At 42.5% G+C, this 24,144-nt stretch overlaps 1 protein-coding gene across 2 annotated transcripts in view; it reads right to left on the bottom strand.

The window, feature by feature from the left end:
- Positions 1-24,144, bottom strand: part of LOC133350306 (ATP-binding cassette sub-family C member 8-like) — a 98,202-nt gene that overhangs the window by 24,236 nt on the left and 49,822 nt on the right. For both annotated transcript variants that reach the window (XM_061564510.1, XM_061564509.1), the window contains exons 25-33: positions 22,596-22,762; positions 22,094-22,163; positions 20,384-20,541; positions 19,463-19,555; positions 17,271-17,373; positions 13,879-13,992; positions 12,026-12,146; positions 4,274-4,404; positions 1,451-1,529 (exon numbers count right to left, since the gene is read on the bottom strand). In XM_061564510.1, the coding sequence (XP_061420494.1) occupies positions 1,451-1,529; positions 4,274-4,404; positions 12,026-12,146; positions 13,879-13,992; positions 17,271-17,373; positions 19,463-19,555; positions 20,384-20,541; positions 22,094-22,163; positions 22,596-22,762 (1,036 nt within the window). The remainder of the gene's footprint in view (positions 1-1,450; positions 1,530-4,273; positions 4,405-12,025; positions 12,147-13,878; positions 13,993-17,270; positions 17,374-19,462; positions 19,556-20,383; positions 20,542-22,093; positions 22,164-22,595; positions 22,763-24,144) is intronic.

Here is a 24,144-nt window from a genome sequence, read left to right as displayed (position 1 = left end):
TTCACACCTGATGACGATTGCTTGCGTTGCAGTCGAAACGTCGTGAGAATTTTATTGTTTAATATACCGTATTATTTAATTATTTCCCTTCTACGTGACTTTATCGAAAGAACCAAGAATATGAATCCCTGCAGTCACGAAAGCTTTAAATAAAAAATGAGAGCTTGTTTATGATGGCGTAATGATGCATCAATATTAACATTGATACTTAAGCTCACGATACATGCAATTAATCATGCGTGTAAGAATCAATGTGTGTAGATTTATACATGTTGTATGTAATGGGGTCTAGTGACCCCTGAATATGCCATGTTAGACAAATACTTAGTTCGTGAATTAAATCACAACCCTGATTCACGACAATCCATGACGCCGCTGGGGAAGGGTGAGTTTTTACACAACTATTCTTTTTTTTAGACCTTCTATCGAGTTTATACTTTAGAATCTCCATATATATAAAAGGCAAAGTTGTGAATGTGTCTGTTCAAAATGTTTAGCGTACTTCCCGACATGCAACAAACTGCAAATTTGCCATGTGGGTACTTTCCAGACTGTACACCATGCATATATTTTTGGCACGGCAAGTGAGCTGTGACGTCAAATCTGTCACGTGACCCGCGCACGTGGAAGCGTAACGCATTGTAGTGTAGTGGTTAGCGCGCTGCGCTACGAACCCGGCGACCCGAGTTCGATTCCCGCTCACGGCCACCACCAGTGACGATTATTTGAACCGGTCCTGGGCCTCCCCTAGGTCGACTCAGCCTCAAACGAGTAACTGCTGTGGTGTGTGAACATTGCCACTGGGGAGATAGAGGCGGCCGGGTGTGCTGCTGTCACCTACCGACTCGTTATATATATATTTTAAAAGCGTTCCAATTTCCAAGTCCAAATTGTGCATAGTCGAAACGAGAATGCGTGGCAAGCTGAGAATGGAATTGGGTTTGCGATTGCCACATGACAGGCCGTTATTTTTATGCTTCGTGACGTGTTTCTATCGTGTTCACATTACCCACAGGTGCACGGCTAACCTTTACACTGGCTCAGTGCTTTACTGGGTCACCTATTGTTTGCGGGGTCTCTCCTTTGAGATCAATTTAATAATGGAACAAAACAAATGTTTTATGTTTTAAAGCCCGCTATGTAGTCATGCAAGCAGTGGCAGGTAACGTTATTTCATGCCCACTGGGCAAGGCATTTTCAGTTGCTTTTAAGGTTTGCTCAAGACTCTGTGAGCAGTTACATATTTATCTGGATACGACTCAGCAAGAGCTGCTGCATATGGATGGAGGAGAGTCCAAAGTAATTTCAAGTCGGCTTCCCTCTGAACACACATTGGCTGTGCTATAAGTCACGAAGACTAAATACAGAGGTGGACACGTGGAACACGGAGACATTTTCACCAGTCGTCAGAGAGAGGCTGATAATAACGGTGATATGGGTCACCTCTCACCGTCAAAGATATCCAGCATTCGGAAGAGAGCCAGCGACAGAGAGGACTTGCCGCTGCCGGTCCGCCCACAAATCCCAACCTGGATTAGATAAAAAAAAACACATTTTCATCACGGACGGATTATACACTGTACAATAGATAACTCAGTTCAAATTTGTGAGTGTCCAGTGATCCCAATTACACTTTTCACATTCACGATAATCCATCGTATTTCACAAAGGTTCTGCATATTACCACATACAATATGTAGTGGCAAAAGTTTATGTACAGAGTTACAAATAAAATATCAAATGCGCTTGAACCTGATCACCCGACGTCCATTTCCCAGCCACGTCTAACGTGAAAGACGAGCGACATCTAAACCATTCTTGGCCACGACCTTCACCAACCCGCACTGACCAACGTGAGGAAATATGTTCAAACAAACCCAATGACCGACACGGCGTGTGGGGGGGAAGCCTTCCTCCAGCAGTGGAAGGGCTGTAAATATATATTTTTACATTTTCCTTACCATCAATTACCTAACAACTAAATTAATGCAAATAATAATTAATCAGCTGGTTTAAATATGAGCTGCTTAATATTATGCACAGCACCGTCACCATTCTGCATTCTGGTTACCCAAAAAAAAAGAGTTTAAAATCGTGTTTTTCTATATCAGCAAGGCAAGCAACATATGAGAGGCCACAAAGATCGAATTGAGAACACAAGCGTCAATATTCAATAATGCCAAGGGTAAGTCGATGCAGTATTCCACCAGAGAGCTGCACTTTGCAATAAAATACCAGAGGCTATATGGTACGGACGCCGGAAGGTTGTGCTGCGTTTATTATTTCACCCAGCAAAGTACACGGGATGTCCTCTAGGTATGAAGAGCAGCATGCGTGCATGTGTTTGTATGTGTGTGCGTATGTGGGGAGCGGTAGTGCAGTGGTTAGTGCGCTGCGCTATGAACCCAGTGAGTTGAGTTTATTTTAACACGTAGGCTTTCGCGACCAATATTATTCATAATATAGATTTTTGGGTCAGATTGCGTTATTCATAAATGTGTCGTAACCCTACACCACCCGACACGGCCAAACAGTAAAAAATGTATCACGTTTTCAAAGGAACGGTGGGCTAAAGAAGTCAATTAATTTGTCCTTTGGAAACGTGACACATTTTTTACTGTTTGGCCGTGTCGGGTGGTGGAGGGTTACGACACATTTATAAATAACGCGATCTGACCCAAAAAACTATATTATGAGTTGAGTTTGATTCCTGCTCATGCGCAAACACCAGTGACGATTATCTAAATTGGTTCTGGGCCTCTCCTAGGTTGACTCAGCCGCAAATGAGTACTTGGTGCGGTGTGTAAACGTCGCCACTGGGGATACAACGGCGACCAGGCGTGGTGCTGGTCATCCATCCTATCGTGTGCCGTTCCGGCCTTGATAGGTGCTCACTCAGAGCCCTTACCCCAAACGTCTGTTAAAGGCTATATGGGGGATTTTTGTATACGTATGTATGCACTGAAGAGACAACGATTTATGGGCATAGTTCCAGTCACACCACACCCTCATGCTCTGTGCATATCTTAATAGGTGCTCGCTACACAGCGTATGCCACAACAGTATTATAATGGGTATGTGTGGGATCTTTTGTGCGCGTATGTTTTAAGAGGTGTGTCTGCATCTTGCAATCGTCCTGCTCCTATGGGTTCACATTCGTTTTAAAGTGCCACTGTAGCGGTTCTCAAATGAAATCTATTGTCAATGTTGACTGTGCACTAAAATGTCCATCTGGAGGGCGCAAGACCCTTTTCTGAGGACGTGGAGTGGGGTAGGAGGCAGCTTGCATCGCAAGTCTCGCTGCTGGAGGTGGCGCGCATGCATGCGTGCCTTGGAGTCCACACTCCTCACATGACCTCGGTATGTTACATGTGCTGGGGGGGGGGGGGGGTGAAACCTCTTTTTGTATTTGTCACTGCTGTAAGAGGCACCGGTGCTGCACACTGATCTTGTCATTATTATTCGTTGTATTTAAGATGTTTCGGCGGAAATCAGTGTAACACTAATACGAATCATGTGCCGTGAAACTGAATTACATCATTGTAATAGGATAGACTGCAGAGACGCTCATGCCAGAGAGTTAATAACTGAATTCTCAATTGCAGATGAGTTCACGTTCAAATTTTTTTAATGAAAATGTTCCCATTTACATTGCCCTTTAATAGATTTTGTTTTACCTTTCAATGTCAGTATTAAAATAGAATTTTACCGGCGACGAAACGTGTTAAGTTTCGCACTGGTAATGAGAACTCGCTGGTGCGTACTGTTCACATCACTGCGATAACGCTGGTGCCGAAGCCCCAGCGCAGGTTTCAAAACAGTCGCAGATTCTCTTAAAAGTTCGCCACGTCACTTCAACGAACACCCATAACCATCTTCTTGGTTCTTTCAGTAAAGTCACGTAGACGAAAAATAATAAAATAATAAAAATTAAATATTTTTTATTGTGTTTTCTTTTTATTATTTCCCTGATGAATCCCTGCAGTCACGAAAGCTTTAAATCGAAACCCATAACTATATTCAACCTTTCCTCATATATATAGCGGGGGGGGGGGTAGCTTGAGGAGAAAGGGTGATAGACAAAAGTACATCCTATCATTGTTTATTCCGTTGAGCATTCAACATTCATTTGACGTTTGTTCAACATTGACGGCGACACGCCACCCCCTCCGTTGTCGACAAGGTCAGCTGCAGGGTGTCTGTGAGAGCATTTAAATATTTTAATATAATCGGTGGTGAGTGTGAATTCACACATGGTGTGACGCTCGCTCACCTTCTGCCCTGGCTGGATGACTGCGCTGAGGTTCTTGAGGACAGGCTTGAGGGAGGCGTCATAGCGAGCGGACAGCCGATTGATCTTGATCTCCCCTCGGTGTGGCCAGTCCTCTGGCACCGCGTGCGGGTCTGCAACAAGGGACGGCTTGAACTCAGCTGCCAGGTTTCATACATCAATGATAAACTAAACTTTTTTGTTTTTTTTACCAGATAAGGCAAGGCCCACTGAGCTATATAGCTCTTTTACAGAAGAGACGTGGCCACAAATGATAGCTCAACGAAGTGGCTTATCACGTGGAAATGTATCACAGTCAAATACTCCAATCGCATGTTGATTCTAAATGTGGAAGGAAAAATGTGGAAGGAAAAACCGGAGAACCGAGGAAAAAATCTATGCAACTGCGGGGAGAGAGCCACGCAACTTCCAAATATACAGGCATCAGGGTCGGGATAGAACCCACAACCTCACGTATACCAGGTGAGGTAGTTAACATCTTGCGACTGTCAGACCCACGGTGGCACAGCCAGAGGTTAATTTCTTTGTGGATATATTTTCCAGGTCACTGGTATAACTGGAGGTGGAATTTGACCATTAGCAACAGCTATAATGAGAAGTATACTGGATGTGGTGTTCTGGGAGAAGAAGTATAACCTGGACAGACCCAGATGAACTTCATTCCGGAGAACTATGCTCCTGTGCTTAGCAAGAGCCGTAGCACGAGGGCAATTTTGAAACAGGTATGACCCTATCTTGACTTTTATCAATCTACTGCTGAATGAGGGGCCTCCCTATATCCTACAGGTTCAAGGGGTCAATTGACCATACTTCACTGCACTGGTCAGTCCAGGTTGGAAAAGGTGAGGAGCAATAGAATAATGGATTTTGTTTCTAGACTTGAAGCTTTCGTGACTGCAAGGAATCATATTCTTAGGTGTTTTCGGTAAAGTCACGTAGGTAAAACATCAAAAGTAATAAAAATAATAAAATAAAATAAAGATCACGACGTTTCGGAGGCAACACAAGTCTCCGTCATCAGGTGGGACAGTTAATCTGGCTGTGACTGTCAAACCTGATGACGGAGACTTGGGTTGCCTCCGAAACGTCGTGATCTTTATTTTATTTTATTATTTTTATTAATTTTGATGTTTTACCTACGTGACTTTACCGAAAACACCTAAGAATATAATGGATTTTGATTACACTACCCTCTGCTGCACCCAACAAAGCCAGCAACACCTATTGTACGCATGGTGGTCACGCGTCCATCGCACAACTTTTCAGCCGACATCCCTGCTTACGTTCCTGTATTTCATGCGATCGGGTGATCTCTGGGTGATTTGGCCATACATAACGTACACAGCAGCAGTCGAATACAGCATAGAGCAGAATTGCCCTCGAAGGCCAGTGATGAGAACGTGAAGGCAGCGCCTTTGTTTTACTGAGCCACAGTTCTGCTGGCTCCATGGCAGCTGAACGCGCACTGCTCAACTCACATTGCTAAGGAAAAAAGAAGTATAAGTTCTTTTGGAACGAGTAAAAGTTTTTTTTTTCTCTTGAAACAACGGTTGATATTTCGGCAGTGTTCGTATTGTACACCTTTGACCAAATCACCTTCAACGTCTCTGATCGCGTCAAATCTCGGAAGCGAGGTAGGGTTGAGCTTGGATATGGCTTAGATAGGTGACCACCACGCACAGCAGGATAGTCAAGGTTGCCGGGGATGGGGGCGGAAAGTGGTGGGCAGCAGAGGGCAGTGCAGCAGCAACATTCATTGTTCTACTGTACTTCTATGCTCCTGCATCCATGAACCCAGCCTTTATCGACTCGCACTGACCAGTGTGGGTGAGCTATGGTCATGTATCCCCAATGCTGCGCATGGCATACGGAGGCACTATTCCAGCAGTGGATTGATAAAGAGGCTGTAGATGTACACGTGCACACTTAAATTAGCAGTGAGAGTGCCAACGGGGATTTATTCCATCATTATTTACCGCTTCCATGTTCCTGTCCAGGACTGTAAACTCGGTTTATATAACACTGCCAAATGCATGCCCTCTAAGAGAAATGAGGGTATCTTTATATAGTGTCACTTACATGCCAATACAGTAGGACTCACAAACAGTTGTCATGTTCAGTAGCATGGCCAAAATGTAATCCTCAAATCACACTCAATGTAGTCACGTGACCCGTAAAAGGTAAAAGTGCAGCCCTGAAATTACTTGCTCATACCACCGCTGGCGGAAAGACCTCCAGGATAGAGAGCTTTAAATCGTTGACAATAGTTTTTATTACAACTCAACGCGAGCCTGGCACAAATCGCCTATCACAGAATGGAGGGGAGGGGGGGATCAGAAACTCCGCGAACGGCAGCAGCCCGATCTCGGTGCGACAGGTGCCCAACAAAAGGGAGGACATTTGGGCTCACTGCCCCACTCAGGTGGGGTCATATGCGGGGGGACATGAAGAGGGTATTTGGACATATTGGCGGTACGCCGGTGCAGCATAATAAACCGGTTCTCATAGAACAGTCTAAGAATCGAAATTTGAATAACCAAATCGTCGTGAGAATTTTGTTGTTTTATTTTTATTATTTTATTATTATTTCCCTTCTACGTGACTTTACCGAAAGAACCAAGCATATGAATCCCTGCAGTCGCGAAATCTTTAAATCGAAATCCAAATCTGTTTTGTCAGTCTTTAATTGACCCCGTTGCCAAGTTTGACACGATTCGAAGGTTTATTCAGACTTTCATTTTTTTTTCAAAATTGACCATTGATTTGGGTCCGTTGAATCGAGGAACCATCCGACCAAGTATAGGACAGGAGACAAATCTGCCTTTGGAACACGGAGCTCATTGTCATCAGGTTGGGTACTATACGGCAACAGACTGTGAATCTTCGTGTTCAGATGCTCGTAACATTCGTCTGTCGACTGCTTCGACATCACGAGAACTGATTTTGATGCAGCATGCAAGATTGTATGACCGTGGTTGCGAATCACGGTAAAATCATTAATTATTGCCAACATTTTGCTTTCATTTGACCTATTTTCCACAGTGGCCAGATGTCTTGGAAGAGATGGGCCGACCCACACTTTACCCTTCCACGCGCCAACTGCCATTTGACTAACCAGTGAACCTATTAATACTGCTGGATGGACAGAGACGGTGGGCGATTTCATGTTCCCACTACTTCAACTGCCACCCCCGGAACATGGAATGTTACGACCTCCGGGCACAAAGTCTGGTGTGCTCACCATGACAGCACGGCGGCATCCCAATGTGATGTGTGTGCGCCCTGTATTATGAATTAAATCCTGTGCAAAGACATTGGCTTGTTGAGTGGGGGTGGGAGTCTAATTTAAGCTGAAAACTCACTGGGTTTCAAGTGGCAAACTCTCTGCTCTGCCAAGTGAGATTGAGTACAGAGTGCGCTGGGTAAAAGCTGACACACAATCTCCCCGCTGACTTTGGACGCAAAAGACAAGCACCGTTGCTCGAGGTCTTTCTTAAATAATGAAACAGGGATGTTTTATTAAATTTCCAAATGCAACAACGACATAATTTAAACCCGTTCAATATTCCATTTGAACGTTCGAGTGTTGTTATTCTTCCGCTGCATTGGAATGTGTTACATGTTTTTATTAATGTAATTTTTACAATGCAAGAAAAGGTCAGGAATGCATTCAGAAATGTAGATTTGCATCCCATTTTCCAGTAAATGAATAGAAAATGCACCAATGCCTTTGGTAAAAGTCCATGTCAGAGGTCTAAACTCAAGCACAAATCGCGTTATAAAAGTACACGACTGATTCTAGATTTGAAGCTTTCGTGACTACAAGGATTCATATTCTTAGCTTTTTTCGGTAAAGTCACGTAGATACAAAATTTAAATTAATAAAAGTAAAATAAAAATAAAATAAAAATCACGACGTTTCGGAGGCAACATAAGCTTCCGTCTTCAGGTGGAACAGTCACAGCACGATAGCTGTATCAAGTGAGAGAAATTCCAAGAAAACCGTATTTGTATATACGACTGATACCAAGTCATTGATCTATACAACATTGAATTTTCTGTCGGTAGACTACTTTATTAAAAGGACCTATCAAATTTACATCGCCAAAGTCATAACGCTATGGGAAATATGTTACACTTCAGTCTAGGCTGTGCACATTATCATATATTCAAAATATCCAAGAAATAATATCAACAAAAGTACAGTTGCATTACCTTAACATTGTCCTTCATGGAGTTTCTGGCCAAAATAAACACAGTTGAGATTAAGAGGTGTTTTACAATTATGCTCGCATGTTTGGGGACTGTGTTGTCTGCTCGAAGCCAGAGTTTGATCTTTAATAGAAACAGAACTACTGGTCATGAAAACATCAGGGGATTAGAGACAAGTAACCCTCTGATCCTTGGGAGTGCATTCCAAAAATGAAAAAAATATATATTTTTTAAAATGTCACACAAATTGTGCTCAGGGCTGCTTATGACAGAGGAGCATACACTTTTTGGAAAAAGTTTAAATCCTCACTGACGCCTGAGCTAAGAGCATGAACTCTCTGCATGTAAGCACTCTACCAATATCACAAATCAATGTTCATTTTTCACGGGTGCACCTCTCCTGCTTGAATCCAGGCACACAAAGGTGGTCAATAACCACGATGCGTGCAGTGATCTGGCCACATCCAGTAAAACTACCGTTTATATCAGAGCACTTCAGGGCAATTTGTGATGTGCAAATCTCAACGTGAGTTAATGAGGATGCAGTTTATGAGCCAGTTATGGAGCGGTAAGCAATATATTGGCGGCCTCAGGCATTAAAATATTGTCAATTTGAAAATAAATTTCGTTTTATTTTCTGCACACCGTTCGGTGTAGTGACACCGACTTGTCCATAACATTTCTCATTTTACATGTTGTGCACGCTTGTCATCGCTCGAGAGTGAAGTTAAGTGGGAACCAATGTCACCTCTCATTTGCCCTGTGTGATGAAGCGGGCATTTATTTTAGTGGACTGTCGCAGTAAAATATATTTCTTTGCTGATTGGAGGAGGCCTTTATTGATTAGAGCTTTTAGTGTGTCGTAAATCTCTTTCTGGAATAGTCTAATTGATTCATTGATCATGTTAGGTATTGGCCATGCTGTTGTTCGCACTGATTAGTCGGTGCTTTTGTCCCTCATTTTAACATGACAAAGTTGTGAATGTATCGGCATTCGTGTGATATCAACAGCCAAATTGGCTGTAGTATAAGACCGCACATGCAATTTCTTATTTCTGTCCATAGTTCATTCTCCAATCCAAAACCCTGTAGCAATAGGTTCCATTTGCTTGTATTGAATATTTGCTTCAATATTTCAGGCAGCATATACAGTATAAATGTGGTTGCAAGACGCGTCACTCCCTACTAAGGTGTAGGCATCCTCTTTAGCTCCCCGATGTGTTCCCGGGTGGTACCCTGTGCTGCTCGGAAAAAATGTTCTGACATTTCGCCCCACGCGCCGAGAGCTCCTTCAGGATATGAACATTCTAGTTCCCAACGAAGGCTTTCGTATAGAGTATATAACACGTGCATAGGGGTTGTCTACAGCTGTTATATAAGAACATGTGAACGTTTATTTCCCTCCGAACAATTCAGTGCAAGTCAACGACAAAGCGGAGCGATACGGCACACCCACCAACACCGACACACGTTGGTGTCATTCTTGTTACTTTGGTTTTTTTTTAGTCAAGCCTCGGAGACTCGACAACTCTTACTTTTTGTCTTCTTGGTTCTTTCGGTAAAGTCACGTAGAAGGGAAATAATAAAATAATAAAAATAAAACATAATAAAATGATATTTTATTATAATATTTTATTATGTTTTATTTTTATTACCTTATTATTTCCCTTCTACGTGACTTTACCGAAAGAACCAAGAAGATGAATCCCTGCAGTCACGAAAACTTTAAATCGAAACTCTTACTTTCCATACAGATGCCACCTGTGAAGGTATGCCGTTGACATTTGTGTGCTCTTTAAATGTTCAATTCATTTGAGCTCTGATTCTCTTTACCCTTACGGGTTGAGCTTTGAGTTTCCCAGGAGGCAAGGCGATAATACGGTTCTGGGGCAGCCTGTATAGGTGTTATATCGGAAATTGTAATAAAACTATTTTCCCCTTGAATGAGAAAGAGCAAGAGTCAGCAAATGTTACTTCTCGCTGTGACGAATTGCTTTACCGGATGTTCAGTGTCTGTCGAAAGTGTCTATGCAAAGGGCACAAAATCTTGGACATAAAAAATATATATATAAAATTTCAATTTAAAGCTTTCGTGACTGCAGGGATTCATCTTCTTGGTTCTTTCGGTAAAGTCACGTAGAAGGGCCTTTTAGACGCTGTCGCCTCGACAGACCTGGTCTTTACCTGAGGACGGCTGCTTGTGTTGTGGCCGAAACGTCGTGAGAATTATTTTATTATGTTTTATTTTTATTATTTTATTACTTCCCTTCTATGTGACTTTACCGAAAGAACCAAGAAGAGAAAAATATATATACTCATTTTATTTATCGGGCGTATTATTCTGGAATGCACTATTTATGCATTGACATTCATAGTTTATTAGACGGCCATGGAGCAGTGAAAAGAACAGCGTGAATGTAACAACATACACAAAAAATAGAAATGCACAACGTTTTGCTACAAAAGAAACCTCGAACGTGAAACTTAAATAGATATGACAACAAATGTACATTAAACTAATGAAAAGCCAGACAAACGAATCAAATGTCAAACTGCAATTATCCGTTTCGCTTGTGCAAACGATTAATAACTCTTTCTTGAAAAGGATAGCAGTGTGATTGTTACTTGTGGACATCTAATTTGGTAAAAGATAATTTCAATGTTGACCTCTTTGTCAATCCACCGTTGGATGAAGGCCTCCCCATGATGTGTCAGTTGCTTAACCATACTTTGCCACACTAGTCATACTTCGCCACACTAGTCATACTTCACCACACTAGTCATACTTCACCACACTAGTCATACTTCACCACACTAGTCATACTTCACCACACTAGTCATACTTCACCACACTAGTCATACTTCACCACACTAGTCATACTTCGCCACACTAGTCATACTTCGCCACACTAGTCAGTTGCTGGCGTTGGTCCATCGACATGAATACAAGTTCACGAATGACTGATTAGCTTATCGCAACACAGGGCCCGTCCATAAATGACGTAACGCACCTGGGGGGGAGGGGGTCAGATTTTTGTGACGAAGTGTGACGAGAGGGGGGGGGGGGGTTTGGAAAATGTGACGTCACATCAAAATGCGCAACTTTAAATAAATATAGAATTGTTATAACAACACTAATTGTTATAACAACACTCCTACAACATCAGAGTGCAGCGCCACATTAAATACGCACTACAATGACAATAGTTTCAAGCGATTTGAAGCACGTTTTATTTTCAAAATGGAAATATGGTTTTGGGGGGGGGGGCAGAGCTTTGTGACGTCATATTTGAGGGGGGGGTCTGAATTTTTGTGACGCCGTGTGACGAGGGGGGGAGGGGGTCAAAAATCGTCCAAAATCGCGTGACGTCATTTATGGACGGCCCCACACTTCACCTCAATACAGATGTTTTAAAAGCCTAATATGTAAAGGAACATGTACGCGAATTCCCAGTGCTTAAAAGTATATAAAAGTCAAGCCAAATAGGTTAAACAAAATTAAAACTTAAACTTGCGAGTTACCTGGGCTTCGCTCATTGTCCTCGATCTCCACCTTCATTAGGTTGTTGACTCTCTTTATGGCCTGCAGCTGCACCTCAATGTCAGCCAGGTTTCTTACCACCCAGTTCAGGTAGATGGACACCTGGTTAAAAGAAAGGGTCAGTATTATCCTTGGACATATCAGCAGTGCGGATGAAAGTAGGCCAGTAATTTCAAAATTGTTCCAAAGATGCATGTTTTGAAATGTATCCGGCCGCGAATGTTAAATTCTGCGAGTACCAGAAAGTACAGATTTAATTAATAAGTGAGTGATACATTCCTATTACAACATAATGCTACGAGCCATATAGTAATGCAAAGTGCGATGTGATTATTAAATAACAGTGGGCCTGACAATTTTAAAAGGTGGCATCTTGTTCTTGAGGACCAAAACCACAGACTCAACTGGGGCTAAAACAAACCCTTTGTGAATACAAAATATTGAATATTAAATCTAACAAAGTGCAATATTTCCAAATCCATGGTTTGGGAAGAGTTTGAGAAATAAATGTGTAGGTTACCGACATGGGTGCAGTTTGTAGGGGAGGCAATGCCATGCCCAAACTGGGCAACTTTATTATTGATTTCCAGTAGTTTACAATTAAGATAAAATAATTAATTAATTTCGCTCACGATTCCTAATGTAGGGGACAAAGCGAACCCCCCCCCCCCGCCAAATATAGTGGTCAAATTCCATCTATAGTAACAGGTAACTTCTCACAGGAAATACGTTTAACAGTTATGCAGGCATCTCCACAAACATTTACTTACCGTTCACATTTGAAAATGATGAACGTGAAATGACAAACGCTGTGTGCCGGGTGGAAGTGAGCGTGTGATTGTACGCGCGTGGGCGAGTGATTTGTTCGCTGGGCAATCCTTGCGGATTCATTATTTTGGTGTTCACAGATGGGAGTCCGGTTTATCCATTGCAAATTCATGCTCTAGGCACGAAGTAAACAGCCACACTCTAAGGATTTCATTACAACTCGCGAAATGCGTAACCTCCTTTGCCATCGCATTCATTAGCAATCTCCCATGAATGTCAATGAGGGTAGCCTTTTTAATGCCATTTATTAATGTACTTGCAATCAACTATTGTAATACAACCACGTAACGTTTTTTGACATGACTCCTGTATCGATGGACACACGGGATGGAATCCCATTGGCATATTCTGGCACAATGTCCCAGTGGGTTCCACAATGTCAAAATGTCATACACATAATATAACAGTCGAACCTAATTACTCTGCTTGGAAATTGAATCAAACACAGTGTGTGGTCGTAATTAAGAAATAGCAGGAGGCCCCAGGTCTATGGTTATATTCAACACTTCATGAACGCATGATGTTGGTCTCCAATAGACCAAGATGACAAGTCACGTAGAAAAATAGGTTGTTGTAGATTATGGGCAATGCATCACTACATGAATCACATTGAATTGAGAATGCATCTTTTGATAAGTGACAAATATTGGCGTTTAAATATTGTTATTCTATATAACATTGCCAGTAAATATTAATAAACACCAAAAAAATGATCACTGTTGGATAAATTATCTCGAGTCCGTCCACTCTTGCTAATCCCACTCTTTGCTATCTCAGTTCAAACAAAACAAAAGTCCCATAATATGAAACCGACTTGAATAAAATGGAACGTTTCCAAGAGGATGTCCTCTGAGATGGAGCGTGTGTCGGTGTTAGGTGGATTAAATCACATTGCAGGATTGCGTAAGATGTCGAGGACTTGGGGAGACCTTCATCTAGCAGGGGGATAGACCGTGATTCATCATGGTAAGAACAATATGAACGTCCACAGGAGGTCGTTTCTGACCAGCAGGGCGTAGGTGAGCCCCAGGCCCACCAGGCCGGAGTCGAGCCCTGAGTAAAAGGACCTCGTTATGGACGCCATGGCCGTGGCGAGCACGATGGACGCTCCGATGTAGTCCTGTGAAAGACAGCATGGCACAGACGCACGGGGTCACCCTGCCTCACGGCTCATCGTGGGCAACGTACTCCCAGAGGTGCACACCAGCAGCAAGCGCCTGATAATTGGCGAGCACCTCGAAGCATCAGAATTGCTCCTCGTGCAGCAGATCGCTGCAATTAGTTGTTGTTATAACCCATTAACCAGCTCGTCGGTACACATTGCTGAACCAGGAGGGATGTGTAAAACGAAAATAAAACAAGGGGTTCATTATTTATATATTTTGTGAGCTCAGGGTAGCACAAGGCCCATCGAGTTGGAGCCAAGTGATGTGGCACGCGGGTGGCATTGGCTCTTGCCCTGGATTATACTGCAATGGAAAACGTCAATGAAGCACCATTTTAGGAAGCAACAGCTGGGCAGCCTACCACCCCACCGTGAGTCTGATTACGTCATGCTTTTGAACTTTAAATGTCGAGAGAACGTGTGGAGATGGTGACCTTCATAAAATGCATGGGGAAGCTGCACTGAACATAGAAAAAAAAAGTGAAATTTTTTCGGGAAAAAAACTACTTTCATTCTATTTATAATGCAGACATGTTAATGCTCTGCACAGGGTCAATTAGTGAAAGGTTACTTGGGTTTCGTCATAATTGATGTGCAGCATAACTATCGAATAATATGACGTATTTTAATGCCGCATTGAAATATATGAAAGTTACAACTCTGCTTGCTACAATTTGTGAAAACGCAACATTAGTTATTTTTTTAATAAATATTAAAAGGTTTTAGGGTTATCTTTTTGCCATAAACATCCACAACAGCCATTTGAAATCGTTATATTAATTAGCAAATTAAATCCCACAGATCCAGTTACTTTTCGAAATACAGGAGTAATCCCTGAATTAGTTCCGTCTGAAGATCCGTTAATAAATGTGGCTTCATGAATAACCCTGGGACCATACCTCAGAAATTTTTCCTTCTCAAAGGACGTCCAAAATGTCGCATGCTTTTTCCACAGGCTACAATTTTAGAAGCACACTTTAATAACATTGTTCATGCAACAGCAGCCACTCCATAAAGGCTACAGAGCAATGGCACGCACTCGAACAAACGTTCAATGGCGTTACTGCACCGTGGAGACATCACATTTAATTACAGGCAAAGTTCAGCTTTAAGTACGGTGTGCCTGCCTGCTGCCTCTTTAATTAAAAATCAATGCCATGGTCCTCGTGTATCTGTTTATTCATGGATTGGTGAAATCATCGCATTGCCCCTGCACAAACCTATTAACCCTGCTACAAATGTTATTTTTGCAGGGCAGTCAAGTCTCATCTATTGTTCCGTGTGACACGCGGCACTTCAGCTCGCCGACAAGTGAACTCACGGACGTCGTATACTTTGTGGTCAGCGACTGCCACACCAAGCAAGTGAAATTAAGGGTTGTCATGCCGACCAGCAAATCTCACACACGGGCAAGCCCCAATCTAATTAAAGTACAAGTAGCGTGTTATAATTATACGGCAACATAAGCTGCACGGTTGAAATGTTGCCAACATATTTTGTACACGCCTAATTTTTTCAAACCAAAAATCTCGAGTGATCTTCAACAGCTGACGAGAGGAGCGTTCGTAGAGATGCTGGTGAACGCCTGAGACTCTCTCTCTCTCGATGTGATGTGTGTAGCCAATGCTATGGCCGACACAGGGTGAGACTTGCCATTTAAGAGATGACGGTAGGGTAGGGTATGGTATGATGGGATGGTAAGGTGGTTACTGGTAAGCACAGCATTCACTGTAATTGCGTGTACAGGCAGAGCTGAAAGGTACAGGCAATGCCCATCAAACACTGAACTCAGTTGATTATGTGCATTTCCTAATTAAACCTAAACTACAAATATGATCAAGATATTTGTTGATTGTATAATTGGCTATTTATGAATGTATAATCACCCTGCAGTGCATTACTGGTTATTCCGGAGCACCACTTGAAAACCTTATCTTGGCTCCATCCAATTGAGCATTACACTCGTCAAAGCAAATCGTATGCCAAACACCAAGCTAGGAGCGTTGGGCGAAATGTCAACGTGTTCCAAAAGTGCTTTTTGATTAAATGTGTATAGCTCCAAGGTGACTTTGAACAACATCAAAGGTCACCTTTTAGCCAGAGCGGTGCTCATACACTGCCAATCAGGATAGTCCATTACTTAAGTAACACGTGTAAACCTGTTACTCACACTATATTGTGTACAATTCATTGTCATGGAATGATAAATATGGTACAAAATAGTCCAGTGCAGTGAGAAAACCTAACAAGAACTGTCGACAGCTGTCGATGTTGTTCAAACCGGTGTTACTTACTCGTTATGTGCGAAATATGAAACAATCTAAAGGCATCACCATTAATGTGAGTATTTATTATGCATTTTTAAAATAAACTTTTCTTAACCTATAAATACAAATGATAAATGGGACGAGTTATTACATTGATTTGCCGTTGTGGATTGAATACTAATTTTAAAAATTGCCTTTGTCAGCAGTTAAACGAGTCTGAGCATGCCACTGAGTTACAATTTAACTTTTTTTTATCTGTATTCATGCTATTTATTCAAATAAGGATGAAAACATTTATTATACGAGCATCATATTTTACCAAGTAAATATATTTAGGATACAGTGAGTTCATTTTAAGTTAAGTATATTTTGGATGACTTTAAGTTACTCAATAAAAATGTTGGATTTGGATTTGAAGTTCAGTGAGTTGATGGTCTCAGCCAATCACCAATGACTGCATAAAAACATTTAATTTAATGGTTTTGCACTTAATTTGGTAAAATTCCAACTTTGAGAGTTAGAATATTGGTTGTACTGTCATGCAACGAACACACATTTTAGCAGAGGCCACTTGAAACACTTTCAGAGGTAGCTCTGGAGTATCTACCTCTGTGGGCCAAGATGATACCAATAGACAATTGGGATGAAGTTGGAGAAAATACGAAAACGTTAAAGAAAAGAAGAAATGGATACAATTTGCTAAACTACACCTGATGGATTCCATCCACTAAGTTCTTTTCAGAACCATGCTGTAAAAAAACTATGCATTTGTAGTCACAGTACCGTTTGCTAGCAGAATCAATTAAAGAAAAACAATGATGGTATGGAAAATGGTCAGTTTGCTCAACTTGTTGTATAAAAAAAGAGGGCAACTTTAATTTTAATAAATTGAGTTAATTCTGCTACTTCTTAATGGAACCCATTGTGAGTGCGAGTTTATAAAACAAGCGAACGCGGCCGGCGTACCATGCGCACTTCAAGCCACCGGTTAGCAGCTGAGAGGAACAGGAATGGGACGTTGTTGGCATCGATGAGTTCGAAGATCCTCTGCCGGAACTGGCTTTCATGCCTGACAAGGACAGTCTCAGAAGGGACTTATTATGCAACAACAGCTCAGACAAATGAACAATATCTTAAGAAAGAACAATCACTGATAATGTAAAATCACTGATAATGTAAAATCAATGACAATTATTATTACCGTCATCATCATATGTTGGATGTAACTACCCAGTATAAACAAACGCATTCCTGCGGAGGGAGCTGGTAGGAACGTTGGGTTGCTCGGTCAATGGCCAGGGTCAACGGCGGCGTGGTGTATTCCGCAAATATGCCCGACTGTGAGGGCGGGCACATGCCGGCGTGAGTAGGTTAAACGTTGAGTTTTATAAGGGCACCACGGGGTGACCAGCCCCTCCCCACCCAGCCCCACCCCTCCCACCCCCCACCCAGCCCCACCCTCCCCACCCAGCCCCTCCCTCCCCACCCAGCCCCTCCCCACCCTCTCCTCCCCACCCTCCCCACCCAGCCCCCCCCCCCCCCACCCCCCAGCCCCACCCAGCCCCTCCCTCCCCACCCAGCCCCTCCCTCCCCACCCAGCCCCTCCCCACCCTCTCCTCCCCACCCTCCCCACCCAGCCCCCCCCCACCCTCCCCTCCCCACCCAGCCCCTCCCTCCCCACCCAGCCCCTCCCTGCACGACGGACGGACAGACACAATAATCTCCTGTGGGCTGGTGTAACCAGGAGGTTCCTACCAGTATAATTGGACATTTCTCATGGGACATTTATTTCTAGTTATTGGTCACCAAAGGACAATCTGCCCATTGTATAGTTATCCTAATGAGTCCGTGATTCCAACACACAGTGGCCAAATCTTATGCTAATGACAAACTCTGTTGTGCAATAATAATAATACTGTGTAGCAGCTGGTGTTCCAATCTGATTACATTTGCATAAGCTCCACAGAGTTTGTGATCAATTTATGCACGAAGATAAGTACAATGAGATGAGGCTAATATTACAGAATTTCATTTTCATGAAAACAAGTGTTTGGAAAGGATTTGAAACATATGTACTCTCAAATGGATTATTAATTTGAATTGAAAACACTACATCAGAGGACAGACACTGTGATAATTACACAGGAAAACATGAGCATCATAATAAGTTTGTGAAAAGGGTGTTTTGGATTAGATATTGAATATTATGATTATAGCACATAATTGTATTTTGATCAATGATAATATTTAGTTTTACATTTGATCACTGCATCTTATTTCCTTTTCTGACATGAAAATGATCATTTTACATCGATAGTATACCTTCTCGAGTATTCACTGCAAAGGAGATCATCACCCGAATTGACTCAACCCTACAGATTGATGGCTTGATTGGAATTGATGGCATGCTGCTCAAATTGACAGCTTTTATCAAATTCATTAAGATCTTTACAAGGGACCTCTGAAAATATTGTTCGTGAGAAGTCCCCGTTTATATTGATATTACGCTTGCATTTGGGGGACAATGTTGTCATGTGCAATCCATAATGAGTCATTTGCAGGTATATTTTATGAGGTATATTCTATGAGGTATATTTTATCAGGTATATTCTATGAGGTATATTCTATGAGGTATATTCTTTGAGGTATATTCTATGAGGTATATTTTATGAGGTATATTTTATGAGGTATATTCTATGAGGTATATTTCATCAGGTATATTTGGTCAGGTATATTTGATCAGATATATTGTAGCACTGGAATGTTTGGCCGATATCATTTGCAATGTAAGTTTCTATTTTAGCATTGTTTTTTTTTCCCACGGCGCATTGCTCTGATCCGGTGGAGAAGAACGAGTTCCTCGCAGACCTGAGCATGATATTGGCCAATGACCTTAAACATACATAAATGAGCTATTAAATACATGCACAGTTGCATAATAACACAAAAATATTCGTTTAACCCATTCTCTCTCATCACTTTAATCTCATCACTTTATTTCTCTTTAGAGTTCCAAATGCGATTCGCAGATCACCAGAATCGCGGAGAGCAAGTTCCTGAATAACGAGGGAATTCTGTATTCAGCGAGAGGTGAGACAACATGAGGATGAGAAGCCCCTGAATGTGCACCAGCCAGCCCAGCTGCGAGCAGAACTCACCGGAATGCTCGGATGGTTGCAATGCCATCCACCGTCTCCATGATGTGCAGGAGGAGAGGCAGTTTGGTGTTTTCATCCATTTCCTGCAGGTCTCTGTTCACAGCCACAGGATCATACATCATCGTCCACCCATCGCACGCCACGTGCAGTCGTGTCAAGCATCAAGACGGTCTTACATTGCTTTTGGCCATCTCATACACCAGTTGACAATCAAGAATGGCCCACATTGTAACTGTGGTCATCAATTTTATAAAAGTGGAACACATAGGTGGTACACCACTGCTCGAGTCGACCATTCGCTGGCGGCATTTCAGATATTTACCAGGTTACTCCTTAAGCCTTCTATTGGGCTCACTACCCTGACTTCCAACCATACCAGATAACATTACTATACCATTGGAACAAGCAGTGCCGCCAGCCTTTGCCAATTCTCTACTTGACTACGTTGTGGGAATACACACAGCAAGAAAAGTGCCTAATTCTATCAATCACAATGCAACAACCACATTGGCATATGTGTTCATCGTGAACATTTCACCGGCAATTAGGTGTGTGCGAAATTGTCTTGAAGTAGATGCAGAATTACATGTCTGTTGAACTCTGATCAACGGACACTCCGTGGGGCAAGACGAACGTTTGGCCACGACCAGATACACTCTACGCTTTATCAGCATCTTCTGTAACTGTCTTCCACGGGGCACTGCCCTTGACGTTGGCGGAGTAGGTAGAGTCATATGCTTAGGTTTTTTCGGTAAAGTCACGTGACTTTACAGAAAAAACCCAAGAATATGAATCCTTGCAGTCACGAAAGCTTCAAATCTAGAATTAGGTAGAGTCACCTGCAGACGTGAGCAGCTCAACGGGGATAGGGACACCCGTATGCGCCAGATATTTGGCACCGCAACCGCTGGTGAGGCTCACTTGGACGCGATGCGGAAGTGCTTCTGTATGAAGTAGTGGATGAGCGCCAGAGGCACGAGCGCCACCAGGAAAATGGGCGTCACGTACGCGATGACGCTCACGGCCGACAGAGAGAAGAGGGATGAGCGCACGAGGCTCTCGGTGCTGGACGGGATGAGCTGTGAAGGTTACAGAGACAAGTGATCTACAACACCACTGATTTTATTTGAACTGGGAAATGTGCTGTTTTTGTGGTGGAGGGTGGGGGGGTGTAGCGGTGATGCAGTGGTTAGTACATTTGCACTCTAAATCTGACTTCCTGAGCTTGATTTCTGGCCATGGCAAACATCAGTGGCAAGTGATGTCTGCACCTGCACTCACGAGTGTGGCCAAGTATGGTCAAGCAAGCCCCATGACTTGGCTTGCACAGTGTGGGAAGGCTTTCGTCCAGCAGTAAATTGACGAATGTCTGCAAATTATTATTTGTATTTGTAAATCCCCTCGTGGCTAATGCACCTCGACATTACCATTTATCAGCTGTAGACAGGTGAAAAGCATGGCCATGTGCTCATTTGAGCACAAAACCAATGTGACTGGTGCATTTAGCAACAACAACAACAGCCGCTGTTCGCCAAGAGATAATAGTAACTTAGTAATGACACCGACGACTGTACACTGGGAGCCTCTTAATTATGGACACAGCGACAACACTAGGCCCGGGCTTCATTCTCGGTCTCGAAGCTCGTCCCTTCCCTCGAACGCCGCCTCTCCTCGTGCTCTCCCCTTTTTAAATCTTTTATATTAAGTTCACTTGATTGCTTGCGCGCTTACGACCGTGCAGATCTTTCGGTCGTTTTTTAACCCACTTCCCGTGATCCAATCGAGCCGACATTTTGCACACAGACTCGTTGTGCGTGACAATTTATTGTCGTGAAATTTTTTTTCCAAAATTTTCCACTTTTTAGGATTTTTTTTCATATTTCATTTTAAATACCAATGTGATAAAAATGAAACTCTTACTCAAGAAAAACCGAAATGAATAATAAAATAAAACCGATGCCACGCATATAAAGGATTTATAGTGAAAAACTTTGTTTTTACGGGTTAATTTTTTATCCTTCTCGAGCCCCCTTTCTCAGACTCTCCCCCTCAATGTTTTTTACCGTAGCCAATCACCGTCCTTCTCCTCCAACGGTTCCCAACCGTCGCCTCCGGGTTCCGCTCTGTTTCTCGCTTTTTCGTCCGTTTCAATCTTTCCTCCAACCTTTTCAAACCCCTGCCTCCCGGACCAATCATCGCGGAGGCCTCTTTCCGCCAATAGGAGGCCTTGGCCTACTTTTGAAATACAGTTTTGGTGCTTTTTAATTTTGGTCGTTACAATTTTATGCAGTTTTAAATCTAAATTGAAAACGCAGTTATTTAGAACTGCTTGTTGTTGTGTTTAGTTTCTTGTCCTTCCCCTGCACATCCCATTAGCATGATTGGCTATGCATGGCGCGAAATATATTTAACTCTTTGGTTCTTTCGGTAAAGTCACTTTACCGAAAGAACCAAAGAGTAATTCCTGCAGTCACGAAAGCTCCAAATTAAGTTTGAAATATATTTTACTTGCACACATACAGGTGGTGGTGGCATTATCACGGCTCTTGTGTCAGGCTAGGTAAACTTTGAGGAATATGTATATATATACACACACATTCCATTTCACTATTACTCACACTTCCCACTGACCTGATCAATCATGTGTAAGTCAGCAGAGAATCTATTTAGAATGCTTCCCAGAGGTGTAGTGTCAAAGAACCTGCAATGCATATACACACGTTATCACAAGGCATTTCAATCAACGTCAGATATTGGTAAATCAATCTGCCAATACAACAATAATCTTCATGATCAACAACACTGGCACTTTTGGTCTGACGTAGTACAAGTAACAATCATGATGGTAACACCAATGATGAAGACAATGCTGCTGATAATGATGACCAGGACAAAATATAAGAAAATGCAGCGTCTGCTGATGATAATGACCAAAAAGTGACGATGAAGTTGCTGCTGTTGGAAATAATGAAGAGAAAGCTGCTGCTGATGAAAATAGTAATGAAGATGCTCCTACTAGTGATGACGATAGTAATGAAGATGCTGCTGATGATGAAAATGATGATTATGGAGGCAATGCTGCTGATGACGATAATAACGACGACGATGATATGTAAGCGAAAGAGGCCTGCACCTCAAAGGAGCGCGCACGATGCGCCCCAGCAGCCTCTTGTGCAGGCCCCGTGCCGCTTTGAGTCCCACCCACTCGACGGCGAGCGACGAGATGAGACACATGATCACGGCCAGGCAGCAGAGTACGGCGAAGATGGACGCATACCAGCGGTGCTCGAAGGCACAGTCCTACGGGCGACACACAGAGACAAACACCAATCAATGATGTTCAAAGACACAGGACTATGGGCGACACACAGACAAACACCATCAAGGGTGCTCGAAGACACAGAGCAGCTGGAGAGTAACAAAGAGACAAACGCTTACCAACAGTGATTGAAGGCACAGAGACAATGACAAACCAATCAGGGCTGCTCAAATACACAGGGATATGGGCAACACAGAGACAAGGACAAACAGACATGAATCATTTGCACAAGCGCAGTGTCAGTCTTCAGGATATTAAATAACATGATCTATCCATCAATACCATGCTGAATTCTAATTATCATCTTACGTTTTTCCCAGAAAGTGATTAAATATTGTGACAGTGATGGCTCGATCTCTTACAAAGAACAGTGTTAAATATTTCATATTTGTACTGAGATTGATTTGAGACATTAAGAGGCTTTGATATCAAATGTTGTTCTCCCTCTATCTCCTCATCATTTTAGTGGGGTATGTATACATTGATCGCCCTGAATATTAATGCCAATAAGGCACGTAAGAGTATGATGGGGGTTACTTTTGTCTCACCACAAATGTTTTTTGGGCATGAACCATGTACTAATGTTTATGGTCAGTTAAATTTCAGCAATATTAAAAGCGACATTTACATCAGCTTTGTCAAATCCACTGATGGGATACAGCAATCGTTTCACCATACTTCACCACGCTGTTGTTTACCCGTTTGAAAGTCATTTTGTCATGGTTTGAGGGAAGTCGGGGGGGGGGGGTGTCACACCGATTACCGATGGGGAAGGCTATGATTTTGTCACGGTCATTTTTTGTAAAATTCATGGCCGAGGTGCAGGAAAAAAATCAATATCACAGCAAGGTCATGGAATATGGTGGCACAGTGTCCCACTTATAACTCTGTTTGAACTTTTTTTTTCCTTCATAAACATAGTAATAATGTATTTTTTTAAATATAAAAACCAAGTTTAAGTAAACCAAGTGGATCATTTAAGAAATGTTCTTATTTTTCTTGGCATAATGAATATATTGAGAGATAGAGTCAATGACAAAACAATTTAAATACGAAGCACCTAGTTTGCATAGACAGCTCCATAACCCTCCTTCTCCCTCCCTTCCCCCAATTAATCTAATCACCTATAGGAATCACTTTCTTGAATTTAATCACCGCTCGAGGAATCATGAGATTCAGCATATCATTCCTGCAGGAATCTCTACCCAGGACCTCAGCTCTACATGGGACCTGAGTTCTACCCATGACCTCAGCTTGGCATGAGACCTCTAACTCTACATGGGACCTCGGCTCTACATGGGACCTGAGTTCTACTCATGACCTCAGCTCGGCATGAGACCTCTAACTCTACATGGGACCTCGG

The sequence above is a fragment of the Lethenteron reissneri genome, chromosome 33, assembly GCF_015708825.2.
Source record: "Lethenteron reissneri isolate LAM-NWPU_2019-01 chromosome 33, ASM1570882v1, whole genome shotgun sequence".
Lineage (NCBI taxonomy): Eukaryota > Metazoa > Chordata > Hyperoartia > Petromyzontiformes > Petromyzontidae > Lethenteron > Lethenteron reissneri.
The sequence above is the reverse complement of the archived record's forward strand: the minus strand, read 5'-3'. Positions and strand labels throughout refer to the sequence as shown.